General features: G+C 40.9%; 1 protein-coding gene across 1 annotated transcript in view; it reads left to right on the top strand.

Annotated features, from left to right (window-relative positions):
- Positions 1-2,092: 2,092 nt before the first annotated feature.
- Positions 2,093-16,212, top strand: part of epha4l (eph receptor A4, like) — a 42,049-nt gene continuing 27,929 nt past the window's right edge. Inside the window, exons 1-3 of the mRNA XM_037267355.1 lie at positions 2,093-2,364; positions 3,628-3,695; positions 5,719-6,382. Coding sequence (XP_037123250.1) covers positions 2,268-2,364; positions 3,628-3,695; positions 5,719-6,382 — 829 coding nt within the window. The 5' untranslated portion in view covers positions 2,093-2,267. The remainder of the gene's footprint in view (positions 2,365-3,627; positions 3,696-5,718; positions 6,383-16,212) is intronic.

Below are 16,212 nucleotides of genomic sequence, written 5' to 3'. Positions count from 1 at the left end.
TAGTTTTGGCTTTAGTGAGAGTCTCTATGACCTTGGAGATGATATCCAATGACTTGCTCAAGGATAGTCAGGCAAGGTGAATCTTTTCCAGCTGAATAATTGTCTCTGTCTATAAAGGCCACATTGTGTGCTAAATATAGACATTATCCAGATTCCCATTAATGCAATGTGGGAAATTATTTTAAGTTGAAAGAATGTAGCCTTGAAGAGCCTTGTATCCTGCCCACACAGTGACAGTACCACCCTTTGCTGCAATGGGCACATCTCCAGGGAGAAACAGACAACCTGTGGAGGAGGACCTCAATGAGTGAGCGCACTCCAGGTCAAAGTGCCAAAACCTGGACACAGCTGGCTTTTTACAGTATATTAGTAAGTCTATCTTTCCATGCAGGAAATCTCGAAAAAGAAAACCATTTCTTTGTCAATCTCTGCATATTATGCAAATTGACTTTGTAGCGTCAGACCTGCTCCATGCATTTACAAATAAATACTGATTTAGTAACCATTACAGAAACCTAATACTGGATTGAGGCAGATAACAAAGCTATTTAGAGTAGCTTCAGCATAAATCTTTATGATGGTGGTTGAATATGGAATTTCAAATACAGAATATCCTGTGTTTTGACAAAAAGGGTATCCAGGATTTGACATTAAGAATTCTTTTTATAGTGGAAACTAAAGTGAATGTGATACTGTGGCGGCTAATAGCTTTTAATGTTTTTTTGTGTACTGTAATGAAACCAAAAACAAGTTCTGTATGAGCACATGCTTTTGTGAAAAATAAAGTAAACTTTATAAAAATCTGTTTAGAAATCAGCAAGGTGTGACTTGCTTTCTATTTTCATGCATTTTCTTTGATGAGAATGTGGCTGCCACAAAGGCAGATTGCTGAATTAGATGACTCTCCCCGTTCATCAGACATTGAATCAGATACACCATGATTGTGTTGTAGATGCACTCTTCAGCTGCCGAGTTGTGTCTCAGAGGTTTTGTATCGAACTCCTCTTTAGTATTCTGGGTGAAACGCTCAAACCTTCGGGTTCTTTTGCAAATGCCGGCTATTCGTGATGAAATTACCCACGTTTCCCGTTCCATCACGGCTGACCCTGATTACCACTATTGCACACGTGTGTCATGTACTGAAGTCAAACAACGGTGACATTAGTGGAAGCTTCAAAAAGAAATAATGTTGAATATGCTGAATATTTTTGTCAGTAATCCACAGAGATTGGAAAATAGTAACGAGCCAACTTTGAGTGAGTACATAGTACAGAATTACAGATATCTATTTTCAACTGTAGGGAGTATAGGTACAAAGTCGTATATCAAGTAAGAGAACAGTAATGAAGTATTTGTACTTAACGTCTGCCACTGGGGATATGTGAACGGCTTAATTGTTTCGTCATAAGTACCCACAGATGCTTGACACAATATTAAAGTGATGGTAATCCAATGTAGGCTCGTTTTCAATCCCAAAATAGGCATTGTTCATTCCACAAAGTGCAAAAGCGTGTCTTATTAAGGAGGTCACGCTGATGCTTGTTCTTTAATTCAATTTTGCAGACAGAACAAATGTCAATATTCCCGCTAGGTGGCGACCTTGATCTGATGCGGCTCACCTTGGACCGGCGTCTGCGCTTGACTGGCGCTCGACAACAAGCTGGATCAGCACAGTGAACTGCTGCATTGCATATTAAGCGTTTTACTTCAATTGGAGAAGGAGAATACAGGCCAATAAGTGTATTATAGTTAACACAGTTATTGCCGCACACACTTTTTTCCCCACTGTCAGCTTCAAAGTGACATGGACAGAGATGGCTGAATTGTGCATCAAATGCTTCGTTGACCACCGGAACAATACCCGACGCAGTTTGTCCTTAAATGTCACTCGGTGACCCGCCGAATTTTATGATTGTGTGGCAAATGTCGCGTGGAAATGTCACTTCACTCCATCCCCGTCTCGTCTCTGCCAACTGCTGAGAAGAGAGTGACTTGTGCGGGGTGCTCACGCGGGTGGGGGCGAGGTATTTTAGACACCCCCTCCTTAGATTGACGGGAGGGGGGGGTGCAAGGCAGTGAAGACCCGCCTCCAGCCTGTGGTGCGCCTGGTGGTGCGTCTCTGCGCTCGTGTCCGCTTCTATCCCTTATTCCACTGGGGAAGAGGGCGAGGGAGGGAGAGAGAGAACGTTGGACCAGAGAGAATAGTAAACAAATAAAAAAAAAAGAAGAAAAAGCATCAGAGAAGGGGAAACGGCGCAGTGACACAAATGGCACTCATGGCGGGGATTTTGTTCACGGTTGCCTTTATTGTTTCTGGGATTTCTACACTTGTTTCTCCGTCTCGGACATACCCGCCTAACGAAGGTAAGAGTGGTGCAAGCTTTAACTTCATTTCGCTCATCTTCTCTCTGCGTGCGCGTGTGTCAACCTTTGCGCGTGGCTGCAAAGAATTTAATTGATATGCTTAGTTTGCAACTTTGACACTGCTTGTTTTGTTGAAACTAAACTAGTCCAACTCGGCTCGGACACTCTAACGTGAACCCAAGACGCATATCTAGCTGCACCCCGAAAACCCAAAGGCGAACAAAAATAAAACCTACCCTGGTTATTTCGAAATTCGACAAGGACGACTTCACGCGTTAGTTGCGCATAAGCATCCGATCGGACGAATACTTAATTCCTTTGCTTCAGTTGCGTTACATTTTCTGGTTACGGACATGTGACAAAATAGACAATTATGATACTGTTGTTTCATAAAGTGTAGCAAATTGTAATTTGCACAAGCACGCACTATAAGCCCCACATGAAACATTTAAGTTAAAACCGATCACAGCTCCAAAGGTCCTCGACTGGATCGCTGCTTGCTTGCGCTTGTCCAAGGGGCTTTGCATGCGCTTTTAAAATGTTAAAGCACATGCAAATATGATATAGGAAAAAAAAAAAAGAAAAAAAAAACTGTTTGGAAGGTTGGGGATTTTTTTTTTTTCTTCTTCCATATTTCCATTTCCACGCGTGCTCTCCACAGTATAACAATGTATGCACGGCCGGGGATAGCATTTAAACAAATATGTGCTGTTATTTGTACACCCTAAAATATATGCGCGTGTATGTTTTGCTCATTTTAGGTCAACATAAATAATTAATTAATTCAAAAGTAATTCTATACAAAATTATATTTTTATTGGTCTTTTGCTTGGTATATATTTAACGATTATGGCTCACTCAAATAAATGGGTCGAGTTAAACGCGTGCGTCCAAATCTCACTTGCCGATTTTGTCAATGATTCCGTCTATACACTCCTGATCAGGTACTCAATAGACGTATATTTTGATGCGTTGTTAATTTAAAGGTCACGGTGGGTGACATCTGTTACTTTGAAACTTTTAAATGTGAATCTATTTTAAGAAACATTTAAAAAAAAATATATATATACATACAGTAATTAGTAATTCAATAATTGTTTCCCATGACCATGCAGGTTTTAATTCCAAAAATCAAGTTGCCTTCCCTAGGCAGGCATATTTTCTCCTTTCTCACATTGTTGGATGCTTATACGTACATGCCAGTACTGATATGTATGACCAGACTCAGAATGAATGCTCATCTCTACTATTCTTGCTTTCTAGTCACGTTATTGGACTCCAGAGCTGCACAAGGGGAGCTAGGATGGGCCGCCAACCCAACAGAAGGAGGGGTAAGTGTCCCCTTGTCAGAACTTTTTTACTACTCTGGTGAAAGAAAATGGAAGTGAAATTATCATCCTTTAGCAAGAGATCTTGAATTAGACCACTGAATAAATAGATGTTACTATTTGGGAATGTGTTATTCAGGTGAACCCAACCAGGGATTATGGTGAGTCCTTCACCTGAATCCCTGATCATTTATGGTAAAGTTTGTGCTGAATTAAGATCAAAGGGTGTCTATTTTAATAATCCTGAAAACAAAATGATTAAAAACAGTCCTTATGCTCCATGAAGACAGGAACACCCCCTGAAGCTACCCCTTCAGACATGCTCCCCTCTCTCCGTGCTGCCCTTCTCTATAATGGTCAGAGGGGCAATACTGCAGCAGGCGTCGGGTTTCCTGAATAGACGGTGAATTGAATCGCCCTTTGTGGAGAAACTTTATATCCTTTTCTACCAGAGAGTGGAAGGAAGAGGGGGTGGGTTGGCTCACCGGTGGAGAAAGGGTCTTCTGGAACGAATGAGACCGGGAGAACTTACAGCGGAGTTCAGCTATGTCGCTAGATGAGGGGAATGATGGCTGCAGCAGGGTCAACCCATGATCCCTTCTCTAAAGACATGTTTCCATTTTAAATTTAATGATAAAAAAACAAGACATGTACAGTGATGAAATGGAAAATAGCCCACATATGTTTAAGACATGAGACATAGACCTCTTATTGAAAACCCTTCTGCTCAGTTGAATCATATGTCATAATCACGAGTCAAGTTTGATCAAGGCCTCAAATAAAACCTTTATTGTTTTCTGAAAATTAAAACAATTAGTATCGATGATGTTATTTAATGACTATGAACCCAGGGGAAACGGAATTCCGTATGGTGCAGCTGCTGCAGGCTCTGCTTCAAAGCTGTTTTCAATGAACTTGGCCAGTGCCGTACTCATATTCCCCCCGCTGCCATCGAATCACAAACAAGTGACGGACAGGGTCCTGGCAGCCTCAGCAAGCATGCATTCACACTCTCATTAAAGCCAATTGGTCTTATTCTGCCTTCTCCGTACGTTTGGGGAAAGGTGCGGCCTTATCTTAGTTCCGCCACAACAAAAGAGCACAAAATGAAGCGAGGGAATAGCCCAGAGCTGCGGGGAATGATGGATTTTTTCTGCAGTCATCGTCACAACTATGTTTTGCAATGACCTGACATGAAGCGCTCAATAATTTTGTTTACTGTATGCTAAGGTACCACACAAATCTGACTGCACAATGGCTATAATGCACCTTTGTCATGATTATTGTCATCTTTCACTGATGTAGAAATAGGAGCAGGGCTCCATGCTCATACTCACAACAAAACACGCAATTTGAATCTCTTTATGCTCTGTTAAGAAAGGACTTTTATCATACCTAAAAAAAACTTTCCCTTTTCAGAAACTAGAGAAGTCATGCAAGATAATGAAATCCAAGCAACTCTAGCAGTCTCCTCCCACAATGAGTTCATACTAGCAGAAGCAGTGGACATGCGTGTCTCGCTTTCCAACTTTTTACCATGTCTTCAGATTTAAAACAGACACACTAGACCAGCCACTAGTTTATTTTTTTATGTGTGTTATGACATCATGAAGCATCACATTAGTATTTTTATAGATGCAAATTTCCTGTCTGTCATCCAAGTAAAACCCATTAATATAAATATCTCCGTGAGTGTCCACTGGAACCTAACGAGTCTATTTGATGCAATTCATAAAATATGCATTAAGTTTGACCATCAATTAATTGCTCTGCTGAGACAGAAATATTGACTAAACTCCACGGCATGTCTCTTTTTTCAGTGTCCATGATTCAAATTCTTATATTTATGAACTTTGTGTGTATAATAAATTCAATTTGTTGAACAGTAATTAATTAACATACTTGAACTAGCATAGAATTGGACACATTTTATGGTGGCATGATTAAAAATGACCTCGGTGGGTTAGTTAAAGATGTGTTTGAAAGCCCTTTTGTAACTTTTTTTCTCATTGTGTGCTTTTACCAGTGGGAGGAAGTTAGCATCATGGATGAGAAGAACATTCCCATTCGGACGTACCAGGTGTGCAATGTCATGGAGCCAAACCAGAACAACTGGCTCCGCACAGACTGGATTCCTCGCGGAGGTGCCCAGCGCGTCTATATTGAGATCAAGTTCACCCTCCGAGACTGCAACAGCCTTCCCGGCCTGATGGGAACTTGCAAGGAAACCTTCAATCTTTACTACTATGAGTCCAACAATGACAAAGAGCGCTACATTCGTGAAAACCAATTTGGTAAAATCGACACTATAGCCGCTGATGAGAGCTTCACTCAGGTGGACATCGGCGACCGCATCATGAAGCTAAATACAGAAGTGCGTGATGTGGGTGCCCTGACGAGGAAGGGCTTCTATTTGGCCTTCCAGGATGTCGGAGCATGCATTGCGCTTGTGTCAGTCAGGGTCTTCTATAAGAAATGTCCTTTGGCCGTGCGTAATTTGGCCCAGTTTCCCGATACCATCACTGGAGCAGATACCTCCTCGCTTGTGGAAGTTCGTGGATCCTGCGTGGATAATTCAGAGGAGAAGGAGATTCCAAAAATGTACTGCGGAGCTGATGGAGAGTGGTTGGTGCCCATTGGAAACTGCCTGTGCAACCCAGGCTACGAGGAGCGAAATGCAGACTGCCAAGGTAAGAATCGGAGGCATTTTTTCAGCCTTTCCACTTGAGCTATGAATTTATTCTGCTCTAGCTCCCTCCATCACCTTGACACTTGGTGTTCTTATGTCTTGATCCAAAACCTTTCCTTGACCTCTCACTCAGGCAGTTTTTGTCTCTCGCAATCTCACTGCAGTTTTCTTTTCGGTGTCTGCTTGGGCGATAGATGGAATAATGAGAGCAGATGAAGTAATTAGTGGGCCCGATGTGTTGTGCAATGGGATTTATCCCTTGAGAATTCAGGAGGAGGGTGGAGGGGGAGCTCTAATGGGATTGCAGTGATTGAACCAAAAAAATGTAGTTTAGAGTTTATTGGTTCAAGCAGGTATAAGAGCTGTGAAAATATGCAAGTCTGGGATGGGACAGAAATAGTGATATTTGGTTGTCATAGGGAATAGCCCTTCGAGGGCAATTATTCTTCAGCTAGCTGTGATCCTATAATGGGCTATTTGACGACGGTCAAAGGTCAGAGAAGAAATTCTCCTCTCAGGTTTTTAATCGAAGGACAGAACTGCCAGCATGACAATGAACTCATAGACTAACTTACACACAGACAATCCTTTCAGCCTGTTTCAGTTCTTTCAATTGAGACCATGATATAATATGTAAAATGTGAGCTTGCACAAATTGTGGATAACAAAGTTTATTATACTTGTATTTCTTGAAATTAGTATTCTCCTGGTGCAGCCTGCACAACACACACTAACTGTTAGTGACTAACGTGCTCAATAAGCACAGGGTCTCAGCAGTGAGAGGTCAGAGGCTGAGCACGGGTGATTAACAAGGGGGTAGACAAGGATGCCTCTCCTTGTTTATGGGGAGCCTTTATCTTAGACTAATTGCATGACAAACAGGACTAGTGATTTAGGGGTAGCGCTAGCTGCTTGGGGAGCCCTGGAAAAGCTGTCCAAGTGGTCACAGATGGTTCTCTATGACTACATGTGCTTGTGCTCCCGTACAAAAACGGATTGATTTGAGTTGTCACAAGGACTGTGTTTCTTTCCTCACAGTGATGGATAGATGGAGGGTTGAAAAAAAAAAAGGAGACCAGGGCTGGTATTTGGTTTCAGACAAATGAATGTTAAATAGCTTTCATGGGAATTTGTTCACTTCAAATCAAAATGAGAACCACGGCCCCCGTTCCTGAGTGCCCCACTTTGCTCGGACCTCTAAATACTACTGTAAATCTTTTTAATTTCAGTAGGAAAAAATACCATACACTCCAAAAGGCAATAAAGGATTTAGAAACCATGATCATATGATGTATGCAGTCTCTTTACTGGCAGCATTGCTTTCGAGCCAGCATATCCATTAAGGCCCTCAGTACATCACTGCATTACTTTCCGTATGTTTAAGTTAGCAGTGCCATCATTTCTATGGACATCTAATGGTTATCTAAGAACATCTTAATATTTTATTTAGATTACTTAATGTTGTTTTTGTGCTTGTTTGAGCTGAAGAGACTTTTTTTTTTTTCTTTTTTAAGGTAAGTGTCAGTCCAGGACAATAGTGTGACACATTTTACGAGGGAATCGTTTCACTTCCATATGATAGAGGCATTTCGAAAACTGATATGAAGTTAATGTGGTTTAAATCTTGATTCAGGTTCAATACCAATTTTATGTTTGAATGTACTCACAACACCGGTTTTATTTGGCTTTGTGTGAGTGCCAGGTTAACTAACGATACTTTGGCCTCGAGTTCCCAGCGCAGTTTGAATGGGCTTTCCTTCGTCATTGTTTGGGGGGCAGCGTCAAAACCAAATGTGGCTGGTGGGACTCCTTGGGGTCTGCGTGTGTGTGAGTAAGAGAGCGAGAGGGGGGGGCATGGAGTTGCATTCTCCACCCCTGGCAGAGGTCAGAGGTGATCCCCTCGTGCATCCATCTTAGCACTGTGTCTGACAGGGTTGCGGATCCAGGATTGATTAAGACATCAGGGTTTTGACAGCTGTGTAGAGTGTGTCTGTTCTCAAGGTGGGCCGAGAGAGCTGAGGCTGTCGCCTATAGGCCAAAGCGAGAGGGGAACACGGGGCACGGAGGTCCAAGGGGCCCCTGATTAAAAAAGAGAGGAGTCTGTATGTTTGCATTTGGGATCCCTTTCCCTGCTCTGTTGTGGAAGGGTGGGGGGTCAGGGTCTCCTCTCGCTCCTCATCTGGTGACGGGGTTCATACATTTGGGCGGATGTTGATGTGCTGCTGGGGTGAGGGGAGATTAGTGGAGTACATGTGTCACTCTGGGGCTATGGTAATCACAATTTGTCTCATCACGAAGGGGGAGGAGAAGGGGGGACTGCTTTGGCAGAAATTTGGTTTCTGGGCCATCTTTAATCATTTAGTCAGTTTGTTTTTGAAAAACTGAGTAGACTTTCTCTGTTTATATCAACGGTTTATTTCCAACCTGCATTTGTTGGTCTGTGTGTTTGTTGTGGGAAACATCCTGTTAAGGCGTGAAGCCGACAGACACAGAGGAACTCTCACCCCAGCTAACGCAAACAATCCACTAATCACCTCCAATCAACACATATATACAACATACAGTTATGGTCATTTTGTTCCGACAACTACCTTAAATGCAAAGGTGAAAGCTAATGTTAAAATTGTTGTTGGATATGTATTAGTTATGAGGAATGCTAAAAAAATATATATCCACCATGAAATATTTGTAAATATTAAGGACTTATTTTCACTAAGACATCTGTTAGGAGGCTTTATAAATGGAGTTGCTCCCCAGTGCGCTGTTGACAATGGTTTTGGCAGTATCCGTCTCGAGATTTTATTTGCCTTTATGAAAATGATAAAAAAAAACTCAATCCATCTGTTTCTATCCTACATTCGTCATTCACAAAAAAAACTGTTTGTGTGGTTGTTTGTGTTAGTTTGGTCTCCTGTTGCATTTTTGCTCTTCATGTGTCTCTCTCTATTGAACCTCCTTCCAGTTTAAGTTCTCAATAGGTTAAGGTCATTTTTTTTCTTTTAGACTACATGCACTCTATTCTGGCTGTCCAGCTGGTTAGTGTCTGTAAAGTGGAAGTGGGCTGACTAATGAGATTACCTTCATCATTGGAAGAAAGACAAGATCATGGAACATCATCACCTGCCATCGTTTCCACAAACACAGTGTGTGCACAAAAACCTGTGCAATGCCACGCGAGTCATGCTCAAACATTTTCATACATCTACCCTCTGTGAATCGAAAAATTGCATATTGTTTAATACAAACAAGTAGATATCTATTTGCAAATATCCACCACAGATACATGCATTAGTATGCATTAGCACACCAGCATAGACAGTGAGAGCAGAACGGAGCCCAGCAGAGTGGAGGTGAATGTACTCATCACTCACCCTGCCACCAGAGAGGCTCATTTTGTGCCGCTGAATAGACTCAAGGGATCAACCAAACGACAGCATGAAAGAACAACAGATGTTGAATGGAAGACAAAACATTTCACATATATTTCTCCACTGCACCAAAAATCAGAACAATACTATTTGAAAATGTATTTCTTGCCTTAAAGAAATAGTCCTTATTATCCCTAATGTGCATACATTTCCTTGACTGGTCAAAAGGAGGAGGGGCAGTACGTGTGCTGGTGGCAATTCAGCTATCATTAGCTGAGGTGCTGAAAAGTTTTTCCTGCATGGGCTGGTGTCCTGCAGCATTTGTTTCCTTCACAGTTCCTGACACTCACCACCCTCTCTTTCGTCTCGCTGTGCCCTGTTAAGGGCAGGAAACCATTGGTGATGGAGCGTGACACGAGCTGATGGCTTTGCAGCTCCCACAGCGCCTGCTACGTAGCCTACAATGTGTATATGCTGCCAAGTATGAACATACGTATTAAGCTTGCTTTGTGCCAGTCGTACAAAAAGGGAATTCCACTCAAATGGCTTTCTTTGTATTGCTACTGTATGTAAAGATTTGATCTTCTGCCTCTCATTTTAAGCACAGATGTAGCTTAATTAAAATAAAGCAGAACCTCAAAAGAGGAATAAAATCCTTATGTTCGGTTTTAAAATGAATGATCTAAAATGGAAATGAAACTTCCATAAAAGTTTCAATTGCACTTTTAGCTCTAAGCTATAAAGATCTGTTTTTCTGGACAGCAACTGGTGTTACTTAAATCTTATTAGATGCTACATTTATTTATTTATTTAATTCTATTTTAATGAATATATGTATATAACACTTAAATCTATAAAACCCCATTTGCTAGTAGGGCCTTTGGGCCATTGAGAAAAAAACACTTACACATCTCAGTAGCATTAACATGATACATAATTTATTGTGTTTTGTTGGACGGTGCTTTCCAAAAGTAAAATATCCAAGTGAAATTACATGTACACATATATCACATTAAGGAGAGTAATGAGACTTCAAGGTCATCCTATACAATAAATCAGCCAAAAAATAAAGTATGGAATGAAGATCTAATCATCCCCTACTAACAAGTCACTGTCTCACTGTCATTCATTTGCGCTTGTACTTGCATAATTTCCTGCCAGTCAACTAGACTAATTGGCAAAATTGCATTTTTATGCAAAACAGTTTAGCCTACAAAGACTTATTAGCACATCACAAATTTGACAAATAACATGATGGCTGTTTTTACTCGTGCTCTAGCTCCACATTTGCTGCGGAAACATCAAAATGGGGCAGACATACGTCACAATTTCAATCTCGTCTCCTCTCGTCCATCTTTTTGAAACGCATCGCTTTTGAAGCACAGGATGGGAAGAGGAGAGGGGGGCGATTAAAGCAGTCAGCAAGCAAATTAGCATGTCAAAAGGCCCCGAATCAATACCCTGGCTGCACCATCACAACCCTGCAGTTCTTTCAATCCCCCTTCAATGCCGTTCCCCCATTCCTCCGGCTGTTTTCCTCCTTCTCCCTCCATTTTAACCCGCACTTGTGCACACTCTCCTCCTTACACCCTTGCCCTTCTCTTTCTCTTTAGCTCACATTAAATTTCCCTACCTCCCTCTCCTCTACTAAACCCTTTTCTCTCTCAGTTGAGAGATGCCAAGCAGAGGAGGTGTTTATAAAGTGAGATGGACTGATGTATAGGCAGAGAAAGACGGACAGAAAGAGGAAGGAGTGGATGGCCATCAAAAAAGGCATGGGCTATTTTAGAGAGAGGCTCCCCGCCATCGTCTTTGTTGGCAAAAGAGAAAGACGAGTCCTTTCTTTCCAGGGAGAGCTGAGACGATGGATGATAGAGATAGAGCGGCAACAAAACAAGAATCCCAAGGGGAAGTGAAGTGGATAGAGATTTAGTTCCAGTCTGACAATAGCACTTTTTTCTGTCCTGCAGACGTTGTTTCACTATTCCACCTACATTCCCCGTGGTCTGTGTAAAGCTGTTACCTAAAACTTGGCATACACTGTACAAATTTAGAAGTGGCAGTTTGAAATTCCAGTTCTTACTGTCACAATCACCTGTGACTGAAAGAATAAGATCCAGAACTTGACTGCTTATGCTGGATATTTACTGTTCCACAGAGTAGTTCAAACTGTTGTCATATGTAAACAAAAGCAAAGAGAAAGGTTCCACTGTGTATTTTAAATGCTAACAATGCGTAATTGATCATTTGTGCCTCATGCATAGAGAAACACATTGATGCCCTAACTTGAGAAAATGTGTTTATCCACTTTCAAAGTGTATGGCCACTTGGCATCCAAGCGATTATCCGGTTTATATTTCTTCCGTTACTGCATTCGTAATAGGCATATCTCAAGCTGTATCATCAATATGTATTAATGTCCTAGTCGCAGTAAGATCGGAAGCGGCAGCCCAACAGCTCATCAGACGCATGGCCACATTTCACTCAGAATCCGACAATGGGAGGGTGATTGCAAACACCTTGAAAATGTTACATCTCTCACCATCTCTTTCTTCTGCCGATTTCAATCTTAAGCTCTCCCCATCCTGCCCTGGTGATAGAAGGTGGTCTTAGCAACTCTTCCGTTGTCATCCGTGTCCCTCCAGGGCACAGATTCAGTGGCCAAATCAAAGGCTGCTCTGTAGCAATCCGTTTGGTCTTATGACAAAAAAAATCTTGCAATAAAGGGCTGCTCTGTAATCTGATGGGCCCTGGTACAGGACGCGAGATCCATTTGAATAAATTCAGACCCCATTTATAATCACGGCAATGGTTGGAAATGGTACAGTGGGTAATTATCCCGGGATTTGAATGCTGTTTTAGGATGCATTTCATAACCAAATCTAATCACCTTGTTAAATCAGAGTGCAAAGTGCATTTGGTGAGATGCGGCTTTAACCCTTTATCAGTCAAGGCACATTAATTTTGGAATATTTGTTGGCGTGCCAAATAGACCACTATGCCTTACTAATTGTATGGGGCAGTAACTGATCACCCTCAACCAGTCATTGAGGAAATATATTGGTAGTGTAATACAAAATAAATTTAATTTTATAATTATAGCTATTATTACGATTATAATTTTAAAATATGACTGTATTATTAATACAAGTACATAACTCTAATATGTGTCCAAGAGAGATGTGTCACTTTTATCAATCTTAAGACCATAATGCATGTCTTGCACACATAATGTAACATAATAGAGATCTACTTATGTAGCGCTGAGACTTTTTTCTCTTTGTCCTGAACAAATATACCGAAAGAACTCTTGTTGAAAGTGAATCCTTCAATTACATAAAATACTGAAAGCCAAGAATTATGCAAAATTTGACTGAGAGATTGATATAAGTATGTGTTTAGTGTAGTACATACCAGCACATACATACGTACATAGGACACTGTAGCTGTGTAATGTTAGTGTGCATGAACACACCCCAAGGTTCCCCGTTCTTAGTACCCTCTCCACGGGAAAGCTGAAAATGTAATTTAGGAATGTGTCAGGCTCTCGGCACTGGGGATCCAAAGCTGCAGATCAATGACCAAAGGCAGAGGTGTGTCCATGCAGGGGCACGCCTCTCGGATTAGAAACCATGATCCTTCCTGATCCACAGTGAGCTGTCAAATATTGCTGGAAGCGGAAGAGGAAAGCCACAATCCTTCACAGGCACACACTATGTAGAGCAAAGGGGCGAAGGGAAGAAAAAAAAACCCTTGTGGATGAGAGTCAAGAAAATAAAAAGCAGTTGAAAATATAACAGTTATATATAGATGTACTCAAGGAGCAGCATAAATGTGTTAGATGGAGGAAGTGCGTGTAAGGAAGACGAGACAATGATGAATGGACTTCTGTCTAGTTGGCCTGATAAATGGCTGGAGATGTGAAAGGTGAAGTGGGGGGTTATGGGTATTGATGGTGATTGCTCTCTGAACAAGCCTGCTGTAGTTGGGTCATGACCTGTGGTGGCCGTGGTCGGTATTACTGTCACTGTCTACCTCGTCGCCGACATAGCACATCCTCCAGATTATCCCAAGTATTTTGATATTAATATTAGCAGGGTAATTGAATCATCTTATTTTAGTCCATAACAGAAAAAGCTATATCCTGTAAATCAAGACGCTTCAATTAAAAGGAAAGGGAGATAGCAAAGCATGTTTGTTGTTTTGGTCCTGACAAGTGGCTTGATATTTTCTTTGCTGGTTGCTTAGAAAGAAACACATAATAGTACAAAGATGCTTTTAGAAGCTAAGGAAAGTCTTTGGACTGTGGAGGGCAATCTGATAATGTAGACCGCATATTTTAGAAGATGAACACAGATGACTTATGTGGTAAATCACTGATTGGTATACTTACCCTTTGTGTTTCTCACATTAAAACTAAAAGCTAACATATTTTACCCCGAGAGTAATATGCAATAAGTAACTCAGTATAAGCACTAGTTGTTGACCTTTCTACGTTTCAAGGACAGGTTCAATTAATCAGAAGTTTGTGTGGGAAAGAATAGACCCACAGGCAAGTTAAACATGATATGCATGATCAGCAAACATTGGATTGCACATATTGAACACCAACTTTAGTCACAAGAAGTATGCTTGTTGGGGTGGGGGTCAAAGTTTAAAGCCATGACAGTGAACAGTCGTTTGAGTTGTAAACCTTTGAGGAACTAATGATCCAGGATGGATTTAATATAAAATGGGCGCATATATACCGTAAGGATGTCACTACGTGGAGACGCATACGTCACAGAGCCACAGTGGCTAAAGCAGACGCATGTGCACAATGGAAGTTGTTTTGAGTGCCCAGACAGGCTGTCGTCTGTGAGCTCCACATAGATTATCTAAACAAATACCTTAAAAATACAAATTTTTAACTGTAACTTCCCATAAAACTCCCAGACATGTCTTAGACACTAATGTTAACGTTGTCTAACTGTTGACAAAAAAGATTATATGTTTTTTGCCAGGTTTTAGTTGTGACAGAGGTGTATGCTTACATTGTATGCAATGTGAAGTGTTCATTTTCAAACTGCTGTATAACATTAGCTGTACGATTATTAGGTTAGTGATTTGTTTTTGTGTGAATAAAATCAAGATCATGATGTCAGGTTCTCCTTTTTCTGCTTAGCGAGCACTGGTAGAATGTAGGGCAAAGGATGGACAGGCATCCACATTTGACCGTATGGTAGGTCACATGCAACCATACAGATCATGTTATGTATGACATACACACTGGAAAGGCATTTAATAATCATGTGCAGATTGTTCTTATGTATAGGCCAATAATGCCGTCATATGATTTATAATGTGTTAAAATGCTAATGGAAAATGTCAAAGGTTTGGACGCAAAGGTACATTTTATCCAAACTTTGAACTTTGAACACTGTTGTGGACAAATATTGAACTTAAGCAAATGCATACAACAGCAATTAAGTTTTTAACCCTTTCTTATGTTGCAAAGACATTTAATTTTTTTTCTGAAGGTTGTACGAATTAACAGATTAATTAAGCTTCAATTATATTTCCTTAGTTAATGTCAATGGTATTGTTAACTAAAAGTGACTGAATTTCAAAAACAAAAATAGAAACGAACAACAATGGAAATTGCAAAACTAATTTAACCCTATCTATATATGATAATTGTATTTGTGGGTTGAAGTGATTTGTTATGTTTTTTTGTGCTGCAGCTCAACATGTGGCTCACATTTGTTTATAGAACTGGTTACGAGGCCCCCTTTGAGAGTGGCTTCCTATCACTTCCTCTTGCTGTTACCTATTCTTAGTGTGTGCTTGTGTGTGTTCTCACACATCCTCCCTTTTCCTGCCCCATTCTCCTTGACATGCTGTGAGTTGAGCAGTTTGGCTGTCTCCATTGTTTAGTGTTCTGTCCCTCTGTGTGTGTGTGTGTGTGTGTGTGTGTGTGTGTGTGTGTGTGTGTGTGTGTGTTTATGTGTGTCTGAGCATAACCACATTTGCATACTCATCTACCTCCCACCTCTCTGTTTCGTTTGTTTATGATAAATTAAGATGCAGCTCTTTTCATTGTAAACAATGGCAGGACAGTATTTAGCTCTACCGCCTAATCAAACACACATGAACATGTGCACAAGTCTTCCATTCCCCTGAGTTCCTGCTGTAGATAAATTGCATAAAGTTTTTGCATACATTTCTGTGTCCTTCACTGGCCTTGTTGGACTTACTGTAGATGACTTGCACACTCTCTGATAATTAGAATTATCAGATGAAGCTGAAAAGATATATCAGATATGCTCCATCGCTTCATAATGTGAAGGTGTGTAGACACTGTTTGTTTAAATGGCCCTATCTTTGCCTTGAATTATAGGCTATAACACACCCGCAGTTTACTTTGCAGTTCATAAAAAGTTCTTTTGTTGGTGTGATGGCTTAAGTAACACTACAGAAATTC

This window comes from Syngnathus acus, chromosome 13, assembly GCF_901709675.1.
Source record: "Syngnathus acus chromosome 13, fSynAcu1.2, whole genome shotgun sequence".
Lineage (NCBI taxonomy): Eukaryota > Metazoa > Chordata > Actinopteri > Syngnathiformes > Syngnathidae > Syngnathus > Syngnathus acus.
The sequence above is the reverse complement of the archived record's forward strand: the minus strand, read 5'-3'. Positions and strand labels throughout refer to the sequence as shown.